We start from the raw sequence: 27,138 nt of genomic DNA on the forward strand, positions 1-27,138 counted from the left end.
CGCCCCTTTCTCCCCTCCCGGTCAGCCTAACTCCCATCTCGTTTGATTGACGTGGGACTTGGCCAATGGGAAGCCGCGATGCTTGCATCCAGTGACGTCATCCACCCAATCAGAGCAAGGATAGAGACGACCTGACTGTCAGCAAACTAGGTTGATTGCGAGCCCGACCCTGCCAAAGGTCACCACAGTGGGCGAAGAAGGACAAACACGCCCTGAAAGCATAAAGCAAAACCCAATTCAAAACACCTAAAGTTGGGATAAATATAAATAAGGGCCAAGCAACATTAACAAATATTTTTTTTTCTTTTTTTTTTGTTGTTGTTAAAAACATGAATTCGAGAGCTCTCACAGCCTTAATAAATTAAATAGAGACTGGTTAGAGAATGTTAACCAGAGGGCACCAATTCAAAATCATCCCCTAAAGGCCAATGAAGAATACATTCTGCAGAGATTCCAAAGAGTTATGGCACAACCAAAACAGTTGAAGGAAGCAAAATGCATAGTTTTCAAAAAAGGAAATGGGAAAATCTTTGAAAAAGAAGCATTTAAAAGGATTTGAGGGGAGGAACGAAGTGTGAGTCACCAAAGTGGGATACTTGACATTAAATGAATACTGGCAGATATAGCGTGGCATATAGGGCGTCAGCTGTGGCCAAGTTTGTAGAGTGCTTGCCACTAGGTCAGAAAGACATAGGGTCAAGTCCCACTCAAGAGACTTAAGCACAAAATCCAGGCTGACAATCCACATGCAGTACTGAAGGAACACTGCCCTGTTGAGGTGCCATCTTTCAAATGAAGCGTTAACACCAAGGTCATGCCTGTTCTCTCAGGTGGTGCTAACAGATTCTGTGGTGCTATTTTGAAGAGCAGTGGAGCAATGTCTTGGCTGATGTTTAATCCCTCAACCAACATATTGTCTAGCAGTTCTGAAGAAGTCATATTCGACTCAAAACCTTAACTCTGTTTCTCTCTCATCAGATGCTGCCAAACCTGCTGTGTATTTCCAGCATTTTCTGCTTTTATTACAGATTATCTGATCATTTTCATAATTGTTTATAAGGTCTTGTTTCATGCAAATTGGTATTTGCACTAACTCAACAATGTAGGAAACTTAATTGGAATGTCCTGGCATTGTGAAAGGTGCTATATGAATGCAATGAGGTCAGAGGGATTCCAGACTATTTTTTCCCCTTGTTAGTTTTGAGATTTTTTTTTGCCTCTCTCAGGCACTCACCCGATTAGTAACCACTGGATTTAGTGCAATTCCCCATTCATCACTGGCAAAGCCGACCTTGGTGCTGCGGAATTTTCTTCCGAAATTTCTCCCCTTCAAAACTGTTTGAACCAAAACTTCATTCACCTCCCCTAACCCTCCACTCCCAACTACTGCCCATTCCAATTACCATGAACCTTTTACAGTGTTAAACACAAGTCAAGTTGTACAAACCAGAAGCTCCGAGGTACAGCATGATCCTTGGTCAAGTTTGAGATGTTTCTTGAGTCAAGAAACTAGATGGGGCATTACAATTGACATTCATGGGGAAAATCCATGACCCCAAATCCATGCTCCTTTTACCCAGTGATCCCACATCCAAATGCTGGAGAGTGAACAGTGCCAGACTTGATTCAGGTGCCATCCATCGTTTTGAGTAGCCTTCCAACACAGGCTGATTAGGTTCATGTGAAGGTGGCTATTTAAACACACCACTTTGTTCAAATCCCCCCATGGCCTCACCCTCTAATCTTCCCCCTGCCTGACAACCATTCATCTGACCTCTTCTGTACCCCCAACATCCTTTGCCAGCCACCACCCCAGCAACCAAGTTGCAACTGTACCCTCAAGTTGCCTCGACCTCAAACCCTGGAATTCCCAACTTAACTTTTTCCACCTCTCTACCTCGTCCTCCAACTTAAAGCCTACCTCTTTGGCCCAGTTGGTCCACCTGTCCTAGCGTCTCCTTCTTTGGCATGCCATGTAAATGCAAGTTATTGTTCAGGTGCAAAGAGGGTGTCACCACCTGTAGAACTGCAACCCCTAGTGAGAGTCATCGAAAACATAACCCTCCAGATTTTCATCCCCTCTGAGCCACAAGCCATGACCAAGAAGCTACAAACCCTGGTTCCACTAACCACCTCCCCTCAACATAGAATGCAGTGGAACAGGGCAACAATGTTGTACTGGGAGATGGTGTACTGGTTAAATCACTGATCTAGTATCCAGAGATCCGGGCTAATGCTCCCAACACCAGAGCAACTGGTGGAATTTAAATTCAATTAACAAACTCTGGAATTGAAAGCTAGTCTCAGTAACGGTGACCATGACGAACAATCATCGACTACTGTAAAAACCCTTCTGATTCACTGATGCCCCTTTAGGGAGGGAAATCTGCCGTCCTTACATGGTCTGGCCTGCACGTGACTCCAGACCCACAGCAATGTGGTCCACTCTTAACTGCCCCTCTGAAACGGCCAAACAAACCACTCTGTTCAAGGGCAATTAGGAATGGGCAATGCTGGCCTTGCCAGTGACACCCACATCCCAATCCACTGCACAATACTATCTCAACAGCTCACTCTTTTTCTGCATCGGGGCTAAAGTCACTCATCCGAAGACCACTCTGAAGTAGATTATTCTAACTACTTCAAATTCAAAGAAATTATTTTTTTTGGACAGGTCTGTCAGAGCTCAGGGCCCACTTTTTCTTTGGAAAATCAGTATTGAAAGAATAAGTAATCTGAACACTGAGCTTGTGGTGTAAATCTGGTGTGTCTGTCCAGACTGCAACGGAATCCTCACCTTAGCCTCCCAAGGGCTAATTCGGTAAAAACATCACCTACCCAGCAAGACTCAGCCATTGAGACCAGGGAGGTCCAAAGTTTAGCTCCCAGTGTGTGTGTGTGGGGAATTGCTCTCACCTGTAATTCCCTCAGCATTCAAAGGTCAGGGAAGGAGGGGGAACTTGGATTCCTTGTTTTTGGCTTCTTTCCATCAACTCCTTCCTGGAAACTCCATGGACATGAATGTGAGGCAGAGATGGAGGCTCAGTCTCAGGATAAGGATTTAGGTCTGAGTTGAGAAATTTCTACAGAGATTTGTGAACCTTGGAAACGCTCAACTGGAGAGGGTTGTGGTAGCTTAGTCAGAGTATATTCAAGAGTATATTCAAGGCTAAGACCAATAGATTTTGAGCACTAAGGGAATCAAAGGATATGGGATAGGGCAGTAATTGGAGTCGATGTAGAAGTTCATACATGATCTTAATGAGTGGTGGTGAAGGCTTGAGAGGTTGTATAAGCCTACTCCTGCTCCAATTTCTTATAAACAGAATAGAGACCCACAATGGTTTAATAATCAGCCAGTACACTCTGTCTAAACTGATAACCGGTTACAGAATCAGAATATGAATCACCGTGCAGAAGGAAAGGCCATTTGAGCGTGGTGTCAAGACACAGAGAACTGTATCCGAATAAGAATGGATAATTATGAAAACAAGGGGTGAGGGATCATTTTAAAGAGCAGCCCCACACACAAGTACAACACACGATTTTTAAGATATGCAAGTCTTTTTTATTGACTCCATTCAGAACAAAAATGGGTTTACAAGCTCAAATATTGGCCATACAGTGGTATTTCCAAACCACAGAAATACACTTTACATCAGGAGGAGACATTGAGCAAACAAGTTGAGCAGAAACAGATCCTTAGCAGTGGCCATTGTAAAATAACAATATCCTGAACGTTCTCTCTTTGTTGAATAGAATAGGACTGAGCATTTGCAGCTTATCCAATTTCACAAGTGTGTTCCAAACTAACACACCAGTCCAAGAAGGAAAACATCTACCCCAATTTCTAAGATTTCTTTTGTTTTTTAACCATATACTTATCGAATATATCATACTAATTGGTTGACTGACATTGGACATGCAGGAGATTCTTCCAATTGGCAATGTGGGGAATGAACATGCAGCATGTTCCTAAACAGTGAATCAGAGCGCCAGAAACTTGAAGAGCATAGTTGATTGAGAAATCTTAAGCAGATTCAGTGCTTTTGTGAAACTAGTCAGTCAAATTCTCTTTTTTTGCAGCTTCAGACGCTTTATTAGGTTGCGTCCGCATTCAAAATCTGTGCACAGCTTTTCCAATTTGAGAGCAAGACTCCTATGTTATCCTCCATTCCCCTGAGTACATACTACAACTGGTCCACGTGTCAGTTATGTTTTGGGCAGCTCTGGAGATGAAAGAGGAGCCCAGCAATAATTTCCCTCTAAGATTTCGACTCTGCTCATTGTCTCGGTGATGCAGCCAAGCTCAGGAATCCAAACCATCCCACTCCATTAGCAAAGCTGACATGCCATCGCGTTTCAACTTTTAACATTTTAACTTAAACACTTCAAAGCTATGTTTGGACCTCAGACATTTTCTACTGCATTGCTGGGCTTGCAACAGATGAAAACATACACCGAGAGTCTGGTAACCCAAGAGTACCATGGTGAAAGCACCATCACAACTCTCACTCGTTACTCTGGCTAAACCTTGAGCAGGATTCCACATGTAGTCAGCCTTAAGATATAGGAGAAATGGGGACAACTAATGCAGGCTACGTCAGCTCAGAAACTGTGCTAGTGTTTTACACAAAGCAGATGGTGACAATCAGTTCCTCAGCCTAAGCTGAGGGAGGATGTGCAAAAGAGCAAACATGGGGCACAGGCACTTGCCGCCCACCATTCAGGGAGAGGAAAACACCATACAGATACACAGCTTATTGGGAAAAAAATTCTTGTTCACATACACCTTTGCCATTTTGTGTAAGATAATGGGTGCCTGTGCAAAACTTCTCCCATCTGCAAATGCCACACCAGCATCAGGAACAAAATCTCGAAAGCAATGCCCATCTCTACTTTTTAATGTTTGCGGGGGAAAAAAAACATCCAGTGCATGACACAGGGAGCATAGTTTCCAATCACTCACACTGCTCATCATTCACTCATAACCTGCTGCAAATCTCCAGCGTATCCAGAGAAAAACAGAGCATCTCCATGTTCTTTCCCTTTGATTCCCTAGAGTCTGAAAAGCAGAGGATTTAAATCAAATTGATATACACTCTCGGTTTCAAGTTAGTTTAAAAGTCCAATTCTCATTCGGTAGATTATTCAGTGCCTCACTATGCCTAAATATATTCTGGGCTGCCCTTTATGTAATCTTTGAAACTGGACATGTTGACTGAACCTAAATGCAAGCAGAAGGGATCTAGAAGAAGAAGCAGCACGTCAAGGGACTGGACCATGAGGAACAAACTAATACCATTAGCCCTAACGTTATTCCAAACCTTTCGAGATTTACCCTTGAAACTTGGAAATGGAATATCCTGTATTAAGTTAATTTCAAAGTATCCTACAAATGCTTTCAAAACAAGCACCAAAGTAAAAAGCTTTCAATAATAGAAATTTACACAGTGGACCTCTTTTTAATTAGCTTGTTAAAAAATAGTTGCAGTTATTTTTTGTCAAAACTGTCTATTCCTTCATGTGACTTCTCACACCTGTACAAATGCTCCTAATTATTACAAAAATAGCCTTCAGTATTGTCCCGAAGGAGCACTATTCGATCGCTACAAAAAGTATTCACTTTCACTCCAAGCCTCACGCGTAAAGACTCAGTTAGCTATTCACACACAAATCATTGTGTTATGCTTAAAAAAAAAACAAAATACATCAATAACCCATTCCACGTCTCCAACATGTTCTTAAAAAAGAAAATTCAGCCATCATTGCTTTTTGCCGTCAAACTAAACTGCATTCATCCATTCGCTCACATGGCTGGTTGCTGCTGTTTCCGGTCTTTTGAATGAACCACTGCTAACATCTGGCCACAATAAGCAAGACATTACCAAAGCAAGAACACAAGGGAGAAGAGGGAAAAACCTAAAAATCCAAACACAAAAAGTCCACAGGAAAGAGTTTTACTTTCGACTATATACATCTTTGCCAGATGACGCTGCACTCAATGCTCCTTCTTCACTGAGGATCCCAAGAAACCTCAGGTTGAGAATCTTCAGTTGGTCATCCAATTCCATTCGAACAATTCCATCCTCGCCATCAATACTTAGTAGCATACCTGTGGCTTCCCTATCTTCACCCAGAATCACCTTGACCTATGGAAATAAAAATGGTTAACAGTTGAGCCATCAGCAGTTTTGCCTTTCGACATGGTTCTTCTCTCATACTGCAACCGACAGAGCTTCCCAGCTCATGGACCTGATCCACAGCATCTTGCATTCTATAAGCGGCTACTGTGAGGACATAGAGATGGGTAACTGGTCCCCTCACATGGACAAGCAGATCTGATCAGCTTAGTGACTTCCCCATAAGGTTTCATTAAGATTCCGAATTACTTCAGGAGTCAAGTGAAGAACACGCGCTGCTTTATGTTATTCTTCTCCCTAACTTCCTTCATGAAGCTCCCAATACTCACAACTATGCCCTTTGAAAACGCAGAATAGTGACCTCACAGTGTCCTTCCTCTTCCATGGATGTAAAATGTGCTCTTTAAATTCTTTATAAGACCCTTTATTGCAATTATCCTTTTGGATGAAGGGAAAGGGGTTTTGCTAAGATTACAGATTTAATGCAACAAAGGATGTACAGAAAAAGCTTTGAGAGATCCTACTGGGATACAAGACCAGGTTTTATTTCCAATTTTATTGCTTAATTCTACCTGCAGCTACGTACATATAACAGTCTGTGCGCTGCAAAGCAAACACCAAAGGGCAATCCGCTCCCAAACCTCTCCTCACAGCAGCATAATGGAAGTCAGATCAAGCCAATGCAGGCCTCACTAATCAAACTCATTTACTCAATGATTCACCTGCTCATGAATGACACTTAACCCTCACTAGGTTCTGACACTTAACCCTCCTCACTAGGTTCTGCACAAACATATCCAGTTCTAAGGAGACCAAAGGGATTTAAAAATCACAGCACATTAAATAGCAAAAGGAAACCATCACTAAAATTAGCAATAAAAGAGGCAATATATTGCATTTTTTTCATTGAAGGTCTAGTTATAAAGCTTTCTTCCTGTTTGTTCAGTGGTCCAAAGCTGCCTTACATCAGGTGACAAACTAAACAGTCTCTTGGACCACCATCTCTATCCTCCACCAGCATTACAACCTCCCCCAACGCCCAATATTAAGAAAGCAATCCCAGTAATGAAAGACACTACAAACAAACAATTCTTTAAAAGATAAAGAATTTCTCCAGGTTTAGACAACCTTTATGTTAGTGAAGCTAAGGGCCACTGAATCAAAGGGGTTGCTTTTACACAGAAATACACTGTTTCACTTGTTACTAATGTAAAATATCAGTCTAAGTTGTGCCTGCAACATTTATTTTAACACCAGTTTTCTGAATTTTCTGCTCAGAGTTGACGGGTACTGATGCTGAGCAGTGGGATACTTTGTCATTTCAAATACTTCCAAGTCTGGTTAACGTGATTAGATGAGGAATAAGTTCCCTCAATTCTTCTACAACAATGAGCTTGAAAAATCTACCATGACTTCCCACAGCAATTATCCTGCAGCTTTTCAGAATGATTTCCAATTAGAACCTAATTAGGGACAGTTCTGTGCTGGTGACTTGCACCGACTTAGATTGAGCCAGGTCAAACGGATTTTATGTCCAACCCTTACAGCGAGCAGACAGAGAAAGCTTTCAGCCCCGGCAGCCTGAGCTGTATGTGAGCAAAGTGCCAGGGGCGAAAGGTCTGTGCCTAAACCACAGCATCATCCAATGTCTCTTCATTAAGGCTTTGTAAAAAGAAAATATACAACCATCATTTAAAAAAAAAGGAAATTATAAAAAGAATAGTGTATTGCCAAATCGGTATTTTGCGCAGTATTGCAAATTTATTTTACTCAAAACGTACTTTGACTAGGATTTTGCAAAGTATTTTTGTGACTGATTGGAATGTGGGCGTTGAGCTTCAGGAGGGAAGGGATAATGGGGGAGAACAGAATTTTATATATTGTGATGAACATACATATGAACATACGAATTATGAGTAGGCCATTCGGGCCCTTGCACCTGCTCTGCCATTTGATAAGATCAAAGCTGATCTGATTGTGACCTCCAACCTACTTTCCCTTCTACACTCCATAACCTTTGACTCACTTGTCAATCAAGAATCCTAACTCAGCCTTAATAATATTCAATGACCCAGCCTCCACTGCTCTCTGGGGAAGAGAATTCCATAGACTCTCAACCCTCAGGAGAAAAAAATTCTCCTAATCTCTGCCTTAAGTAGGAGATGCCTTATTTTTAAACTGTGTCCCTAGTTCTCGCCGCCGCCTCCCCCCCCCCCCCCCCCCCCCCCGCAACCACTAGGGGGGAAACACCCTCTCAGCAGCCAAAATCAAAAGGAGATTAAAAGGCGTTCCTGCGACCTGTCTGGCAGCAGGTGGACAGGAGCTAGTCGACCCTTACCTTATCGTTTTTCACAGGGGTGACGGGTTCAAGGTGCTCACTTGAGATGCTGACCACTTTGTCAGTGTCGGACAGATAGACAGAACACAGGCCACCCTGCAGGGGGAAAGATTTAAGTTTCTTCAAACTTGTACAACTACTTCACCAGATGCTCAGCATTAAAAGTTTCCATTCCTCTCCTGGATCATTTAAAGTTGCAGTCTTCTCTACAAGTTTACCTGCACATCAGTCAGTGTAGTTCAAAGTAATTCACAGGGGTCAAGTGCCTTGACTTGAGCAGGTGGCATATCAATACAAGCACCTTTTTAAAACATATCCCACTGGGGAATAAAGCTGCTTGTGCCGGCTGCTCTCCGACAAACCCCAACTCCAAAATAAAAAGTCACTCTGACTGGAATCATGCTTGAACTCAGATGCAGCTACAGCTGATGGGGTTAGGTAGGGTGGAGAAAAACGACAAGCCAAAGTTTTAGCAGTTGAACGAAAAAGGTTCTCTCATGCAGTTCATACTTGGTGTGACTAAAGCTACAGCAAGTTGAGAAATCTCTCCTCACCCCACTGCATATAACTAAGAACAGAACAGAACAGAATACAAAATATTAAGAGGAATTCTGCAATCCACTACCTTTTGAGAGATAAAAGCAAAATACTGCGGATGCTGGAAATCTGAAACAAAAACAATAATAGCCGGAAAAACTCAGCAGGTCTGACAGCACCTGCAGAGAGGAAGACAGAGTTAACAGAAGAGTCATACGGACTCGAAACGTTAACTGTATTCCTCTCTACAGATGCTGTCAGCCCTTTGTAGAGATATTTGTCCCTGAAATACTAAAAGCACACATTTCTCATATGAATGGACCCTACGGTGAATACCCCACATATGGGGAGACTGTGGTGGTGATAATGTCACTGGACTAATAATCTAGAGGCTCAGGTAAAAGTTCCAGGGACATGGGTTCAACTCCCACTGTGGCAACTGGCGGAATTTTAATTCAATTAATTAACTAATAAACCTGGAATCAGTAATAGTGACCGTGAAAGAATCAATTGTCAGAAAAACCCAGAGCAATGTGGCTGACTGTTAACTGCCCTCTGAAATGTCTCTCGGTTGTATCAAACCACTACGGACTGCAGTAGGTCAAGATGGCGGCTCACCACCATCTTCTCGAAGGTGATTAGAGATGGTTAACAAACGCCGGCCTTGCCTGCGACACCCACGTTCAATGAAAGTATAGAAAAAAAACAAGCATGGGCCCAGCATGAGAATTTAGAGTCTCGCCTGACTTTAAAAATCACCTCAGAGGGAGGAAATTCAGTCCCACCATTACCAGGCATCCCACAGAGTTGTCTTAAACTCCAGCAGGCATACTGCTCTACACTATTTCCAGACTGTTCTCAGGAGATTGCTCCATTATTTCCAGCTGACTACAATATTTTGCTGTGGTTAATGGCAATTTTGACACGATTATGCCAGTTCTGAAGAAGTCATATTGGACTCGAAACGTTAACTCTGTTTCTCTCTCCACAGTTGCTGCCAGACCTGCTGAGGTTTTCCAGCACTTTGTTTTTATGCCTTAATATGGCTGCAGTTCATTTGTGAATTCTTATCCACTTTAGAAGCCAAGCTACTGAACTGAATATTTCCAGTTCTAAACTTGCTCCCCAGATTGCCTCATGCCAAAGCGCATTTAGATTATGCCCCAATATCTGGTGCAGCCATACTGTTACGTACCGACACACTGCGGATCACTCCAGTCTGCCCTATGATTTGCGCATCCAGATAGGTGTCACGCACTTTAACCATGATGTCTGTCGTTACCCAGTCGTTGGAACCCTGGTCAATGCTGGAGCCTGGTGTGTGAGGATTGTATGCGCCAGGAGATGGGGCCCCAGGGGTCATTGGGCTATAACCGACAGGGCTTGGGCTTGGGCTTGCCTGTAACACAAAACATATCATGAGTGGAACAGAAAGACAAGAGGAGAAAAAACAGCATTGTTCATGTACTGTGAAAACACAATTTATTTCCTAACATTCAAAAAAAAAGGTCACTGAGCTGAAGGTCAACAAGCGGTGCCCCTTAAAGCAAAACCATCTTTAAAAACAGCCCAAACTAATTGAAAGAAGCTAGGTGAAAGATTATGTCAAGTCCTGAGTGTGCACTGTATTAGCATAAGACACCAAATATGAGATCTCGAACCCACACCCTGCCTGACCTCTCAGGTGGAAGTAAAAGGTCTCTCCACACTATGCAAAGAAGAGCAGGGGAGTTCTCCCAGTGCCCAGGCAATATTTATCTATTTTTTTTTAAAGCGGTGTTTGTAAAGAGTATTTGCTCATTTATCTGACCGTTGATTATGGGTCTTGAACATACACCGTTGTTTCAGGTAAAAATCCTGGACTTGGCTATCTAACACAACTGTGGGAGTATCATCATTACAAGGGCTGTAGTGATTCAAGAAAGTCTTCCTGTGGGAGCTAGGAATGTGCAATAAATGGGGCCTTACCAGTATTGTACACCACCTCCTCTGCACAAGTAGGTCCCAGCAGTGCTTCAACACCTCTCCCAACTGGTCATTCTTTATACATGAGCCCTGATCCAGGGTCACCTGAACTGTTACAGCATCCCAACTGCTGCTCAGTTTGGATCAGCTCACTGAGCACAGACAAGGGATTTCTGGCTTTATACAAGTAAATTCACACAGGTTCCCCCTTAAACCGTACCTGATATGCCATGGGTGAAGGTGTCGGGTGATAGCTGGCAGGCGAGTGAGTATTCTGGTAGCCCACAGGACTTGGTGCGACCTGGTGATAGCTCTGTGGACTGGGACTGGGCTGGTAAGATCCTTGGGGGGATGGAGCTGCATATGGAGAAAACTGGTCAGTGTTGTACCTGAAAGATAAACAGTAAAGGTTAAACAATGATCGGTCTCAATTAGTCACATCTGAGTCATCTTTTCTGAAGAGTAACAATTTGTACAAACTAGAGTAAACAGCAATTCGATTGTTTCCCTCCTCTTTAGGAAGAATTCAAGACTCCATGAGGATTTACCAGAATGGTTTCAGTGGTAAGACATTTTTAGCTACAAGGTTAGGCTGGAGAAGCTGGGATTGTTCTCCTTGGACTAAAGGAGATTGAGAGGAGACTTGTTCGAAATCTCCTATGAGAGTTTTGTAGATCATAAGAAATAGGAGGAATAGGTCATTCAGAGCCTGCTCCACCATTCAATATGGTGATGGCTGATCTGATTGTGGCCTTAACTCCACTTTCCTGCCTGTCCCTCATAGCCCTCAGCTTCCTTGCAGATCAAAAAAATCTGTCTAACTCAGCCTTGAATATATTCAATGACCCAGCCTCCATTGTTCTCTGTGGAAGAGAACTCCAAAGACTATTGACCCTCAGAAGAAATTCCTCATGTCCATCTTAAATGGGAGACATTTTTAAATTGTGCCCCTTAGTTCGTGATTCCCCCACAAGAGGAAACATTCTCTCAGCATCTGCCCCCTCACAATCTGATATTTTTAAATAAGATCACCTCTCATTCTTCTAAACTCCAATGAGTATCAGCCCAACTTGCTCAACCTTTCCTCTTAAGACAACACCTTCATCCCAGGAATCAGTCCAGTGAACCTTCTCTGAACCGTTTCCAATAAGTGCTCCAGTCTCACCAATGCCACGTACAACTGCAGCAAGACTTCCCTACTTGTACACTCCATCCCCTTACAATAAAGGCCAACATTCCATTTGCCTTCCGAATTACTTGCTGTACCTGCGTGCTGACTTTGTGATTCATTTACAAGGACACTCAGATCTCTCTGTACCTCAGCATTTTGTAGTCTCTCATCATTTAAATAATACTCTGCTTTTTCATTCTTCCTGTCAAAGTGGACAACCTCACATTTTCTCACATTATACTGCATCTGCCAAGTTTTTACCCACTCACTTAATGTGTCTAATGTCCCTTTGCAGGCTCTTTGAATCCTCCTCACAACCTGCTTTCCTAACTATCTTATTTGGCTACAATAGAAGTCTGTCCCTTCATCCAAGTCATTAATTTAGATCATTAATAGTTGAGACCCCAGCATTGATCCCTCTAGCACCCCACTAGTTATAGTTTGCCAAGCTGCAAATGACCCATTATCCACCTGTTTCCTGTTCGTTAGCCAATCCTCAGTACATGCTAATATATCACTGTGCACTCTTACCTTGTGGTTTTTATATGGCACCTTATTGAGAGCCTTTTGGAAATCCAAATACACTTCAACTACTGGTTCCCCTTTATCCATTCTGCTTGTTACATCCTCAAAAAACTCTAAATAAATTTGTCAAACACGATTTCCCTTTCACAAAACTATGTTGATCCTGCCTGATGTATTATTTTCTAAATGTCCTTCTACTATCTCCTTAATAATGCATTCTAACATTTTTCCAATGACAGATGTGAGACCAACTGGCTGATAATTTCCTCCTTTCTTGAATAGTGATGTTACATTTGTGATAGATAATGACAGGTTTAGATAGACAGTTTAGGTAGACAAAGAAAAGGTGTTCCATTTAGCTAATGGTACAAGGATTTGGGTACACAGATTAAAGGCTTCGGGTAAGAGATACAGGGGGTCGTGAAGAAGAACATTTTTATTCAGCCAGTGGCAATAACAGAAATTTGCTGCTTACCAGGATGGTGGAAGCAGAGACGATGAATGATTTGAAAAGGAAATGGGATGGGCACTTGAGGAAAATAAACTTGCAGGGCTACAGGAATAGGAGCAGAGGAATGGAACTAATTGAATGGCTCTAAAAAGAGAGATGGCATGGACTTGAAGGGCCAAAGGGCCTCCTCCTGTGCCATAATGATTGGAGAGAGGCTCCCTGGAGATGGAGACTCACTTTGCTTCACTCTGGAGTCAGGATGGACCTTAAATCCACATTTTCACGACACAGCTTTAGTCAGTATGAAAAGAAGCTGTTTGATACCAACATTAAATGTGTAACCCAAATGCACATGAAGGCAATACATCTTCTTTAAATACTCATAGTATATTGGAGTCATAAATATAAGTTAGTCACTAATAAATCAAATAAGAAATTCAGGAGAATCAGGAACTTTCAACCTCGGAGTCGTAGAGGTGACCAGCATATATTCAAGGGGGCGCTAGGTAAACAAATGAGGGAGAAAGGAATAGAAGGATATACTGCTGGAGTTAGATGAAGTAGGATGTGGGGAGGTTTGTGTGCAGCATAAATACCGGCAAAGATCGATAAAGCCAAATGGCCCATTCCTGTGCTATAAATTCTATGTAATTCTAGTTGCCCTTAATAGGTGAAAATTACTGGTGTAGAAAGCTGAGCTAGCGAGTCACCAGAGGCTCTATATATAAGCACAGAGGTTTTTAACCCGCACAGAGAAAGGGGTGTGTGGACACAAGACAACATCCGAATGAGAAGTAGATTGAGCGAGTAGTTGGGAATTTGGTTTCAGGTGGGAATTTGGTGCTCCTTCTCTTACTTTTTTCAGCCTCCAATGGTTGGTGAGTTTCCTTTCTTGTCTCCAAGCTAGGTGAGTGCAACTTTCTACTACTTTACTTGTGTAAATTATTTACCAGTTGACTAATAAATAAAGGTTGAACAGAAATGGCAGGGCTGATGGTGTGCCATGACTGCAGCATGAAACATAGAAACATAGAAAATAGAAGGAGCAGGTCATTCAGTCCTTCAAGCCTGTTCTGCCATTGAATATGATCATGGCTGATCCTCTATCGCAACACCATACCCCCACTCTGGCCCCATACCCCTTGACACCTCTAGAGTCCAGAAATCTATTTCCTTCTTAAATATATTCAGTGACTTGGCCTCCACACCCCTCTGTAGTAGATAATTCCACAGGTTCACCACCCTATGAGTGAAGAGGTTTCTCCACATCTCAGTCCAAAATGGCCTACCCGTACCCTGAGATTATGACCCCTTGTTCTAGACTCTCCCAGCTAGAGGAAACTTCATCCCTGCATCCAGTCTGTCCAGTCCTGTCAGAATTTTATGTTTTAATGAGATCCCCTCTATTTCTTCTAAACTCCAGTGAATACAGGTCTAGTTGGCCCAATATCTCCTCATACAACAATCCTGCCATCCCAGGAATCAGTCTGGTGAACCTTCCCTACACTCCCTCTATGCCAAGTATATAATTTCTGAGATAATGAGACCAAAACTGCACACAATACTCCAGGTGTGGTCTCACCAAGGGCCTGTATAGCTACAGTAAGACATCCTTGCTCCTCTTGCAATGAAAGCCAACATACCATTTGCTTTCTTAACTGCTTGCTGCACCTGCATGTTGCTTTCAGTGACTGGTATACAAGAACACCCAAGTCCCTTTGTATATCAACATTTCCCAATCTATCACCATTTAAATAATACTCTGTCATTCTGTTTTTCCTACCAAAGTGGATAACTTCTCAATTATCCACATTAAGCTGCACCTACCATGTATTTGCCCACTCACTCAACTTGTCTAAATTGCCTTGAAGCCTCTTAATATCCTCACATTGCCATCTAGTTTTGTGTCATCATCAAACTTGGAAATATTACATTTGGCACCTTCATCCAAATCATTGATATATAATGTGAATAGCTGGGGCCCAAGCACTGATCCCTGCTATATCCCACCACTATATCCCGCCTGCCATTCCAAAAAAGACCCATTTATTCTTACTCTGTTTCCTGTCTGCTAACTAGTTCTCAATCCATGCCAATATATTACCCCTAATCCCATGTGCTTTCATTCTGCACCCTAACCTCTTATGTGGGACTTTATCAAAAGCTTTCTGAAAATCCAAGTACACCACATCCACTGGTTCTCCTTTATCTATTCTGCGAGTTACTTGCTTAAAAAACTCCAGAGGGCTTGTCAAACAGGATTTCCATAAATTCATGCTGACTTGTCTAATCCCGTTGATATTTTCTAAGTGTCCTGTTATCACATCCTTTATAATAGGCTCTAGCATTTTCCCTACTACTGATGTTAGGCTAACCGGTATGTCATTCCCTGTTTTCTCCCTCCCTCCTTTTTTTAAATAGTGGGGTTACACTTGCCACCCTGCAATCAGCTGGGACTGTTCCAGAATCTACAGAATTTTGGAAGATGACAATCAACACATCCACTATTTCCATGGCCACCTCCTTTAGTACCCTGGGATGTAGACTATAAGGCCCTAGGGATTTATCAGCTTTCAGTCCCATTAATTTCTCCAGCACTGTTTTTTTAGTAATACTAATTTCCATTAATTCCTCCTTCTCACTAGAACCTCGATTCCCTAGCATTTCTGGAAAGTTATTTGTGTCTTCTTCTGTGAAAACAGAACTAAAGTGGTTGTTTAATTGCTCTGCCATTTCCTTGTTCTCCATTGTAAATTCCTCACTTTCGGACTGCAAGGGACCTACATTTGTCTTCACCAATCTTTTTCATCTTCCATACTTATAGAAGCTTTTATGTTCCTTGCAAGTTTACTCTCATTCTATTTTTCCCCTCTTAGTCAATCTCTTGCTCCTCCTTTGCTGAATTCTAAACCGCTCCCAATCCTCAGGTTTGCTACTTTTTCTATCACCTTTATATGACTCCTCTCTGGATCTAATATTATCCTTAATTTCTTATGTTAGCCATGGGTGGGCCTCTTTTCCTGTTGTGGGAATCTGTGGAATGCACTGCAATCCCAGACAACCATATCTGCAGAAAGCGTCCGTAGCTTAGGCAACTTCAGCTCAGAGTTGCTGAGCAAGTCCGAGTGCAGACATTGCAAGGCATCAGGGAGGAGGAGAGTTACCTGAACACTATTCCAGGAGGCAGTCACTCCCCTTAGGCAGAACCTTAAGAGTTGATCATAACTGCTAGTCAGACAGGTAAGGGGAACCAGCATGTAGGAGGTGCTTGCTACCTGTGTGGATGAGGAGAAGGATGACAAGGTGGATGAGCTGACAGACCACGGCACCATGGTGAAAGATGCCATTCAAGTCAGGGGAGCGAAGAGGAATGTGGTTGTGGTAAGAGAATGGACACTGTTCTCTGTAGTCGAGAGCATGAGTACAGGTGGCTGTGTTGCCTGCCCGGTGCCACGGTTAAGGACATCTGCTGAGCTGGAGAGGAACTTTCAGTGAGAGGGAGAGATCCAGTCATCGTGATCCACGTTGGTACCAACGACATAGGTAGGGCTAAGGTGGAGGTTCTGCTTAGAAAGTATGAACAGCAGGGGGGCTAAATTAGAAAGTAGACCCTCAACAGTAATAATCTCTGGATTATTACCTGAACTAGGGGCAAATATGCCTGGAGTAAATGATATTAGAGAGTTAAGTGCTTGGATTAAAGATTGGTGTGGGAGAAATGGGAATCGATTCCTGGGGCACTGACATTAGTACTGGGGAAAGTGGGCGCTGTACTGTTGGGACGGTCTTCACCTGAACTATGCTGGGGCCAGTGTTCTGGGAGTCGTACAACGAGGGCAGTAGGGAGGGCTTTAAACTAAATTGTGAGGGTGAGGGAAGATGTGATAAGCTAGAGAGCAGAAAGTGAGACAGCAGGTTAGCAATAAGGGAAATGGTTATCAAAGTGTGTCAGGAAGGGACAGAGCATCAGCAGTTAAGGCTAGAGATTGCGAAAATAATTAGAATGAAAGGAATTCTACCTGAATGCTTACAGCATTCGAAACAGGTAGATGAATTGACGGCACAAGATATGATCTAATTGCCATTGTGCAGATGTTGCTGCTGGATGACCAAGGCTGGTAACTGAAAGTTCAAGGGTATTCTGCTTTCATGAAGCCTAGCCAAAAAGGAAAAGGAGGTGGAGTCACACTGTTAATAAAGGACAGGATCAGTACACTAGTGAGGGAAGACCTTAGGTCAGAAGATCAAGATGTAGAATCAGTTTGGGTGGAGCTAAGAAACAGCGAGGGGCAGCAAACTTTGGTAGTTGTTCACAGGTCATCAAATAGTGATGGTAATAGAGGGCATGGTATAAATCAGGAAATTAGAGGTGCATGTAACGAGGGTAATACACTAATCACGGGGGACATCAATCTACATACAGACTGGGTAAATCTATTGAGCACTAATGCTGAGGACAATGAATTCCTGGAACATATATACAATGGTTTGCCAGAACAGTAAGTTGAAGAAACAACTGGAGAACGAACTATTTTATTATTTTAGATCTACTCTTGTGCAGTGAGAAATGGCTAATTAATAATCTCACTGTAAAGGAGTGTTTAGGGAACAGTGACCATAATATGATACAATTTTACATTGAGTTTGAAAATAATATAGTTCAATCTGAAGCTACGGTCTCTAATCTAAACAAAGGAAATTTTGTTTTTATTCATTCAAGGGATCTGGGCTTCACTGGATAGGCCAGCATTTATTGCCCAGCCCTAATTGCCCTTGAGAAGGTGGTGGTGAGCTGCCTTCTTGAACCGCTGCAGTCCATGTGGTGTAGATACACCCACAGTGCTGTTAGGAAGGGAGTTCCAGGATTTTGACCCAGCGGCAGTGAAGGAATGGTGATATATTTCCATGTCAGGATGGTGAGTGACTTGGAGGGGAACTTCCAGGTGGTGGTGTTACCACCGGGCCACTGCCCTTGTCCTTCTACATAGTAGCCATCGTGGGTTTGGAAGATGTTGTTTAAGGAGAATCGGCTAGTTTTGCAGTGCATTTTGTATATGGTACACACTGCTGCCACTGTGTGTCAGTGGTGGAGGGAATGAATGTTTGTGGATGGGGTGCCAATCAAGAGGGCTGCTTTGTCCTGGATGGTGTCAAGCTTCTTGAATGTTGTTGGAGCTGCACTCATCCAGGCAAGTGGAGAGTATTCCATCACTCCTGACTTGTGGATAGTTGACAGGATAGTGGACAGGCTTCCTAGCCTCTGACCAGCTTTTGAAGCCACAGTATTTACATGGCTAGTCCAGTTCAATTTCTGGCCAATGGCAACCCCCAGGAAGTTGATAATGGGGGATTCAGTGATGGTAATGCCACTGAATGTCAAGGGGTGATGAGTAGATTCTCTCTTGCTGGAGCTGGTCATTGCCTGGCACTACTGTGGCACGAATGTTACTTGCCAATTGTCATTGTTGACATTGTTCCAGTCTTGCTGCATTTGGACATGAACTTCTTCAGTATCTGAGTCATCGTGAAGGTGCTGATAATTGTGCAATCATCAGCGAACACCCCCACTTCTAGCATTATGATGGAAGGAAGGTCATTGATGAATCAGCTGAAGATGATTGGGCCTAAGACATGGCATATGGAGTATAGTGTAGAAAAATGTGAAGTTATCAATTTTGGTAGAAAAAACAGAAATGCAGAGTATTTCTTAAATGGAGAGAGATTGGGAAATGTTGATGTCCAAAGAGGCCTGGGTGTTCTTGTTCATAAGTCACTGAAAACTAACATGCAGGTGCAACAAGTAATTAGGAAGACAAATGTTATGTTAGCCTTTACTGCAAGGGGATTTGAGTACAGGAATAAGGAATTGTGCTGAGTTGTTATAGGGTCATGTTGAGATCACACTGAAGAGTATTGTATGCAGTTTTGGTCTCCTTACCCAGGAGAAGGATCTAATGGCCAGAGACGGAGTGCAACGAAGGATCAAGTTTCACCAGACTAATCCCTTGGATGGTGGGATTGTCCTGTGAGGAAAGATTGAGGGGACTGGGCCTATATTCTCTAGAGTTTAGAGGAATGAGAGGTGATCACATTGAAGTGTACAAAATTATTACAGGACTTGACAGGGTAGATGCAGGAAGGATGTTTCTCCTAGCTGGGGGTCTTTTACCAGGGGATATGATCTCAGAAGAAGAGGTAGGCCATTTAAAACCAAGATGAGGAGGAATTTCTTCAGAGGGTGGTGAATCTTTGGAATTCTCTATCCCAGAGGGCTGTGAAGGCTCAAGTACAGGTCCGTAGATTTCTCAATACCAATGACATCAAGGGGTCCTGAGATAATGCGGGAAGATGACGTTGAAGTATAAGATCAGCCATGATCTAGTTAATTGGCAGAGCAGGCTTGAGGGACCGAATGCCATACTCCTGCTCCTGTGTTCCTACATACATCAGTTACTAGAAAATTAGTATCTGCCTCTACATGTGGTAAATTCTATCTATGTGCCCTGTAACCTACAGATAGAGGAAAGTACTTCAACAGAAAAAGTTTATCATCTTCTGGGAATGAACGTCTGATGCTATAATTATCCAACCAAGTTTTCAAGTACTTACATTGCTGGTGTTCCAGGTGTTTGAGGGTTATATTGAGGGTTAACCTGCGGAGATGGTACATCCGTGTAGCCTGGAGTCTGTGGGTTGGGTGTTCCACCATACGCCTGTGGAGATGGGGTGGGCTCATCATCGTAAGGGAAATCATACTCATCATCATTCCTGTGTAATCAAAGAGAAGAAAATTAGACTTGCAAAGAAAGAAAAGGCACAAAAAATCTTGTGAAAAAAATAAGGTATCATTCTATAAGATGACCTTTGCTGTAAGCTAAACTGTACAGCTTTGGTTTCAGTGCTACTAACCTGGATGGTGTGTTGGGATTATTAGGATCCCAAGCACCGCTTTGCCCTGGTGTCCTGCTCCCATCGTGAACTGGTGTTTGGGAGCCATAATGAGGAGTTCGACTTCCTAGAAGCAAGGAAATAAGTCTGAAACATACTGATCTTCGCTACCATTTCAATTGCAGGACTGAATGAGAATGGACTCAACATTTGACTGTTTAGATTAAACTGTTGTGAAGATTCTGCAATGATTTTAACAATGGAGGATCCTGCAACATCCAATATGGCGCTCCCACTTCTTTGCTCTCATCCATCCCTCCGGACATGCCTCAGCTAACACACGGGGGACTTGGCTCATTCTTACAAAAGACCAAGGGTTTAAAGATCGAGAAATAAAAAATTAACCACTTGTCTCACGTCCCCTGAAACCAATTTTCCCTTTGAAATCTCCTTGTATACACAGAAATCTTTTTCTCCAATGGATGCTTAAATCAGATGTACAGATCACAGCTTGTCACCAAATGGTCAAAGATAGATAGTCAGGGAAATAAATACACCTTTGAACAAATCAGCACAAATGGAAATTATACCTGATAGTTTCTATAATGGGATTAATCAGGCCACATTGAGCATGTATGGACTGGGTTTGCACACATCAACTACTGGGGCATTGAGCTCCGACCCTCTTGATAAACATGGAGATCTTTAGATTCTGAATTAATTGTTAGGTCACTGCCTTTGATTTTCTTGTCTGCATAACTGTAGTTCATATATATCACAATAGATTCTAGCTTTCAAGTTTGGCATTGATTGATATGTCTACAAGCATCCTCAGAGTACCCTTCTGTATTCCTCATAATGAAGCCAATTGAATCCAGAAATATAATTAAAATGATCAGTGAGCAAATGAGTATTGAAAAGGAGAAAAAAAAGACACTAGAGTCATAGACTTATTTACAACACAGGAGACCATTCAACCCATTGAGTGCCAACTCTCTGTAGAGCAATCCAGTCAATCCCATTCCCCATCTATCCCCTTTGCCCTGCAAGTTTATTCCCTTCAAATGCCCAACCAATTCTCTTTTGAAATCATTGATCATCTCTGCTTCTCCCACTCTCGTGGGCAGCCAGTGCCAGTACACTGTTATCTGGTCAAGCAATCTTACCATCGTGTAAAGGTGTCTGCGAGCCATACATGGGTGTCCGAGACCCTGAGCCATACATCGGGGTTTGGGAACCATACATTGGGGTACGACTGTAAGCAGATGTCAAGCCACCCTTCTTCTTTGAGTCCCTGAAATTCAAACATTAAATCATTTAGTATTTTCCCTTACAAGTAGTATACGCATCAAAAACGCTGCTAAGTACGGTTAGAGAGAGAGAAAGACAGCCAAGTACGGACATTGGAAACGTAGGCCCAACAACCTTGTCCTGGAAACATCTAAAGGAGAAATTGAGGATAAAAAAACAGAAGGAGGAAAAAAAAAATCAGATGGTGGATAACATTGAGACGTGGACTGAAGGAGGTTCGAAGAAAACCAGAGAAGAAACAAGACGATGCTGACAGCCCCCAAGGCTACAATAACAACAAGCGATCAACTCCAGGTAGAAAAATATTAATACAAACAATAACTTTCCAGTGTTTCATTTAATATAAACAACATTTTAAGAATTGCCAGTCACACTTCTTCCCCTGACCCTTTTCTTTGTTTCCACCCCTTTCTTAAACATGTTTGGGTTCAGCTCTCCAGGTGCCAGGCATCCACCTTGAGCAGTCACTATTCGTTTGTAAGTCTCGACAGTGAACGTGAGTAGGCTATTCTCCTAACTTGGGACAGGACAGACAAATCCCAAGAAGGAAATATACCGTTTCCCAGAACCACAGCCATCTTCTCTCTCTCACTGTTTGCAGCCTACACCCATCAGGGTACGATGAGGGTAAATGTAAATACAATTAAATATTGGAAAGACCAAAGCCATTGTTTCGGTCCCTGCTCCAAACTCCATTCTCTAGCTACTGCCTCCATCCTTCCCCCTGGTAATAGTCTGAGATTAAGACAGCCTGTTGCAACATTTGTGTTACAGCTGACTCCAAGATGAGATTCCAGTCACATATTCGCGCCATCACTGAAGACTATCAACTTCCACCTCAGGAACATCACCTGACTTTGCCCAGCTCAGCTTACCTGCTGCTGAAACCCTTATTCAAGCCTTCATTACCTCCAGACTTGATTATTGCAAAGCACTCCTGGCTCATCTCCCACATTCTATCCTCCACAAACTTGAGATCATTCAAAACTCTGTTCTTGTCTTACCTTGCACCAAGTCCTTATCCATATTACCCCTGTGCTCACTGACCTACATTGGCTTCTGGTCAAGCAAGATCTAGATGTTAAAATTCTCATCCTTGTTTTCAAATGCCTCTATTGTCTCGTCCCTCCATATCTGTAACATCCTCCCACACCATAACCCTGGAAGATAACTGTTCTTCTCTAATTCTGGCTTGTTTAATAGGCAAATATACATTTACCAAATCAGGCAGCAGAAGACATTCTGTGAATAATAACTATTTTATTGTTAAACTATAGTTCTGTACCATTACCAGTTTCCACTCTTCCCTTCTGGATCCTCGCCCTATCCAGATGCAAGCCCAACTACTGGGAAAAAACCTGGCTCTTAAGTATAGGCTTCAATGAGCAACACCTACTCTCAATTCACTCTGAGGCTTGTCCTGGTTTACTCTTAAAAGGATCTGTATTTCTAACATTGTCATTCCTGAGCATCTCAATTTTAATCACTCCACCATTGGTGGCTGCACCTTCAGTTGCCCAGGCCCCAAGCTCTGGGATGCCCCCCCTCCACCTCGCTTGCCTCCTTTAGGACACTTCTTAAAATCTGTCTCTTTGGCGAAACTTTTGGTCATCTGACCTAATATCTCCTTATGTGGTTCGGTATCACGCTTTGTTTTATAATGTTCCTGTGAAGTGCCTTGGGACACTTCATTATGTCAAAGGTCCTGTTGTTGCTGTTCTAGTACAGAATAGAATCCAGTCAATTTGACTTCATTCATCTGGTCCTCATACCAGCCACACTCATCACCCTCAAAATTCAGTTCCTCTTTGTCTGAAACCGGATACTTACACTGTAGTGAGGCGCTGGCGATCAACAGAAATGGTCTGACAGGTGGAATGAAGCTCAACCCGAGCTGTGGATTCTGTCGCATCCTTTACTACGCCAATGTAACCTGTTACAATTACAGAGAGAGTGCTACCTGAGCATTGTAATACTGGATTGAATTACTTCTCTTGTAGCACCCAAATTCCAGGCACTGAGCAAGCAAAGATATATCCTGTACGTTAGTTGTAGCAAAATCCTAATGGGCTCTTTATAAAAGTGTTACATGGTGCTCATACATGAAGTACTCCCCTGTTGTGACAGCACACAGAAACAGCAGTGTGATGCACGTCCGCGCAAGGGTGCAAGTATTTTACAACACTCTATCTAACATATAGAAATTCATAATGCCCAACTAAATGACAGGAATGAAACACTATCGTAAGGAATGTTTCCATGCTGAACTTCTGGAAAAAATATTCCACTTCTCTGGGCAAATCAGCTCACTAATTGGTAACTCTTTTACCAATTACAAACCCTGAGGCATTCAGTGGGCTGGATTTAATGCAGCCGATTGAGGAGGGAAACATAGCAGCCAGCCCCACGCCAGTCTCCCAGCGGCGGCAAAACCTCTCCCGGCTTAATCAGGAGACTAGAAGGGGCTGACGTAGGATTCCTGGCTGCCGGCAGTGGGATGCCAATTAGGCTCCTAAGCGAGCCAAATGACACACATTATCCCAAGTTCAGCACAATTTAGTGGTGGCTCAGGGATTAAATCTGAGCTGCACGGCTTTCCTGACTTCTCGGAAGACTGCTCAGCAGGTGTCCAGGTGGGCAAGGCCCCTCGCATTCGGCACACTGTGCCTGATCAAGGCACCCAGCGTTGGGAAGAGGGGGTGCCTGCTGAAAGCCCTTGCCTCTGACCCACCCATTCCTCACCACCACTACAACCCTCCAATCATTCCCATCCTGCCATCACTCAACTTTGGTCAGGGGTCCCACATGGATCCAAGACCTGCTGCCCGTTGCCGCTGACTGCACAAGGATCTGTCTGCCTCTGATTGTCGGTAGCTCCTGGTGGGTGGACTTCACCCATTAGGGACCTCATCCGCCGGGGAAGGCCCAACGGTGGTCATCTGAGTGCCTGGAGAGCGCTTAATTCCGTTGAACCTCCCCCACAGAACTGATGGGCGTTCCCCGCCGGTTCTCCAACCAGCGGGCAAGACCCGTCGCTCGGACAGAATCCCAGCCAATATCACTTCAGCCAGGCATACTAGCGAGAAAAGAGGTTTGCAGTTGAAAAAGGTACAATTCAGAATAATTCTATTGAGCTTGAATTTTAGATGCACTTCTGAACCTAAACTGGAGATTCCCCCACCTTCACATAAAGGGCAGTGGAAACCTCTTTCCCAAAAGCTGCCGAGGCGGGTGGAGGGGGGAGCGTGGTGTCAATTGAAAATTTCAAAATTGAGATAATATCCTGTCCAACAAAAATCTACTTAAGAGTTATAAAACCAGGGCAAGTGGACAGAGTTAAGATCAATCATGATCCACTTGAATGCTGAATGGTCATCCCCGTCCCATTTTCTCCCTCTCTTGATGACCGCCTGGTCTGGTACTAAGACGCACAGATAATGATAATTGGCAACAAGAGTTAAAGGGAACAACCTCGACTTTCAATTGTTAAGATGCTACTGGTAATTACTAATGTAAACCAGGGATGAAAGTAGTGAATATCATCATCGATAAAACCATTGCCTAAAACTATCAGGGTTTTTACACTCTAATTAATCGGTTGTTTGGAGAACCTCTGAAGTTTGCAGGATTTTATTTCTGAGGCTTTAAAAAAAACAAGCAAGAACAGAATCATAGGGAAGAATTTTCCCCCCGTTGTGGGGGGATGTGCAGGAGCGGGTACGCCTCCGACTGGCTGCCATTTTACGTGGGCGGGCCAATTAAGGCCTACCCAGCGTGACATCCGCCAGGAAGCACTATCTGTTCCCTGCGCGGGTGGGGAATTCCCTCAGCTGAGTGCACTTTTTCACACATGCGCACGAAAGAGCGCACTCACCTCCCTGAGGCTAAATGCTGCCTCAGGGAGATCAGCACCAAATTTAAAAATGGTGAAGGGGCAAAAATAAAATTTCCCTGACAGGTCCCCTCAGGTGACACTGTCACATGAGTTAGGACATGTCCTTCACATTTACTAAAATTTTAAAAACCCTCATGAAACCTCATCCCGCCCGTGGATGAGGTATCATGCTTTCTCTGAAGCCCACCAGGGCTCCCGGCCTGCCCGCCAACCTTAAGGCTAGACGGGCAGGTCCGTTAATTATCTCAATTACTTTTTAAATGGCCTCAATTGGCCGTTGAGAGGTCGGCGGGCGCACAGCTGAGTCGGCTGCGCCCCCGCCGACCTGAGAATTGAAATGACGCGGGGTGATGTCGGGAGTTCCGCCCAATGTCATCCTGCCCCCCCCCTGCTCACCGACCTAAAGATCCTGGCCATTAGCTGGCACTGAGGAGACAGCAATCATAGTATTGTACATCAGGAACAACTACGGACGAGGCGGCTTGTTAAGGTTTTGTTGTGTACATTGTCTTGAACAGACAGCACAGGTTGGTCCTATTTTTAAAAAGAAAGCCTCTCTGTTTCACAGCATACCTTTATATGGTCCTTGTGAAATGCGAACTGTCTGTCCAATCAGATCGTTATCTCTGCGGCCTCGACCACGGCCCATCCCACCCTGTCCCCCAAACCCACCGCTCCGAGGGGCTGTAAAATAAAATCATTTATTCTGCATAGTCGTGGAAAAGCAGAAGTCAATGAATAATAAATAATACCACACATACAAGGGCATAGACACATCCCAGCTTTGAGCATATGATGCTACACATTGGAGAAATGTCATTACCAAGGGTCAAAGGGTTTGAAATAATTAGAATAAAACTTTAACAAATGAGCATGTGGACAGTAACACATTTGAAACATTACATACTAAATATTGACTTAACATCGCAGTCAGACTTATTGAACTGGCCACACCAAAAATCCAGCATTAAGTTGGATTTCAGACCACTTATTTATTGAGAACAGTAGGAATCATCGCAAAGCCCAGTCTGGGCTTCGAACTTAGGAGCTAGTAGTTACAAAACAAGGCTTAATCTCCAAAATAACTGTCTTTTTTGAAACTAGTTCCGCTGTTCTTACACATATTGTTCAGTTAATACATATTGGAAATTTAATACAGTATAAATAAGGGAAAACCACTTTGAAAAAGAATTTCATTGTTAGGGAAAATGTGTATTATTATTATTATTCTTTATTCATCAGCCTTTTTGTTTTAAACATATGTGGATAACAGTTCAGAATTACACATCTCATCTTTCGATGAGGCACTTTACAGCCTTCAGGACTCAACACCGAGTTCAACAGTTTCAGACCATAATTTTGATGCCCATTTTGTTTCCTTTTCTTTGTATGTTTTGGTTTTTCTTATTTTTTTCTTTCAGACAGCAGCACACATGCTCTAGGCACATCTTTTGTTTCTTTTCTTGTCCCATCACCATTCTCTTCTGGAAGACTAACTATTCTGTCTTGTTACAATTATACAGGGTTTTGGTGAGGCCATACCTGGAGTACTGAATGCAGTGTCGGTCTCCATATTTAAGAAAGGATATACTTGCTTTGGAGAGGGTACAGTTCACTAATTTGGTCCCTAAGATGAGGGGGTTGTCCTAGGATGAGAGGCTGAGTAAATTGGGCCCATATTCTCTGGAGTTTAGAAGAATGAGAGGTGATCTCACTGACACCTACAAAATTCTAAAGGGATTTGATAGGGTAGATGTTGAAACACTGTTTCCTCTGGTCGGGCAGTATAAAACACCAGGGCATAGTCTCAGAGCAAGGACCAATCATTTATGACTGGAATGAGGAGAAATTTCTTCTCTCAAACGGTTCTTTGGAATTCTCTACCCCTCAAGATTGTGGGTGCTCCATCATTGA

The 27,138-nt window shown here is 43.1% G+C and overlaps 1 protein-coding gene across 2 annotated transcripts in view; it reads right to left on the reverse strand.

The window, feature by feature from the left end:
• Positions 1 to 3,545: 3,545 nt before the first annotated feature.
• supt5h (SPT5 homolog, DSIF elongation factor subunit) overlaps positions 3,546 to 27,138 on the reverse strand; it is an 82,902-nt gene continuing 59,309 nt past the window's right edge. For both annotated transcript variants that reach the window (XM_041179229.1, XM_041179228.1), the window contains exons 22-30: positions 25,798 to 25,908; positions 23,160 to 23,262; positions 21,185 to 21,312; positions 20,040 to 20,145; positions 19,740 to 19,898; positions 11,204 to 11,372; positions 10,214 to 10,417; positions 8,482 to 8,577; positions 3,546 to 6,152 (exon numbers count right to left, since the gene is read on the reverse strand). In XM_041179229.1, the coding sequence (XP_041035163.1) occupies positions 5,961 to 6,152; positions 8,482 to 8,577; positions 10,214 to 10,417; positions 11,204 to 11,372; positions 19,740 to 19,898; positions 20,040 to 20,145; positions 21,185 to 21,312; positions 23,160 to 23,262; positions 25,798 to 25,908 (1,268 nt within the window). In that variant the 3' untranslated portion in view covers positions 3,546 to 5,960. The remainder of the gene's footprint in view (positions 6,153 to 8,481; positions 8,578 to 10,213; positions 10,418 to 11,203; positions 11,373 to 19,739; positions 19,899 to 20,039; positions 20,146 to 21,184; positions 21,313 to 23,159; positions 23,263 to 25,797; positions 25,909 to 27,138) is intronic.

Source organism: Carcharodon carcharias, chromosome 34, assembly GCF_017639515.1.
Source record: "Carcharodon carcharias isolate sCarCar2 chromosome 34, sCarCar2.pri, whole genome shotgun sequence".
Lineage (NCBI taxonomy): Eukaryota > Metazoa > Chordata > Chondrichthyes > Lamniformes > Lamnidae > Carcharodon > Carcharodon carcharias.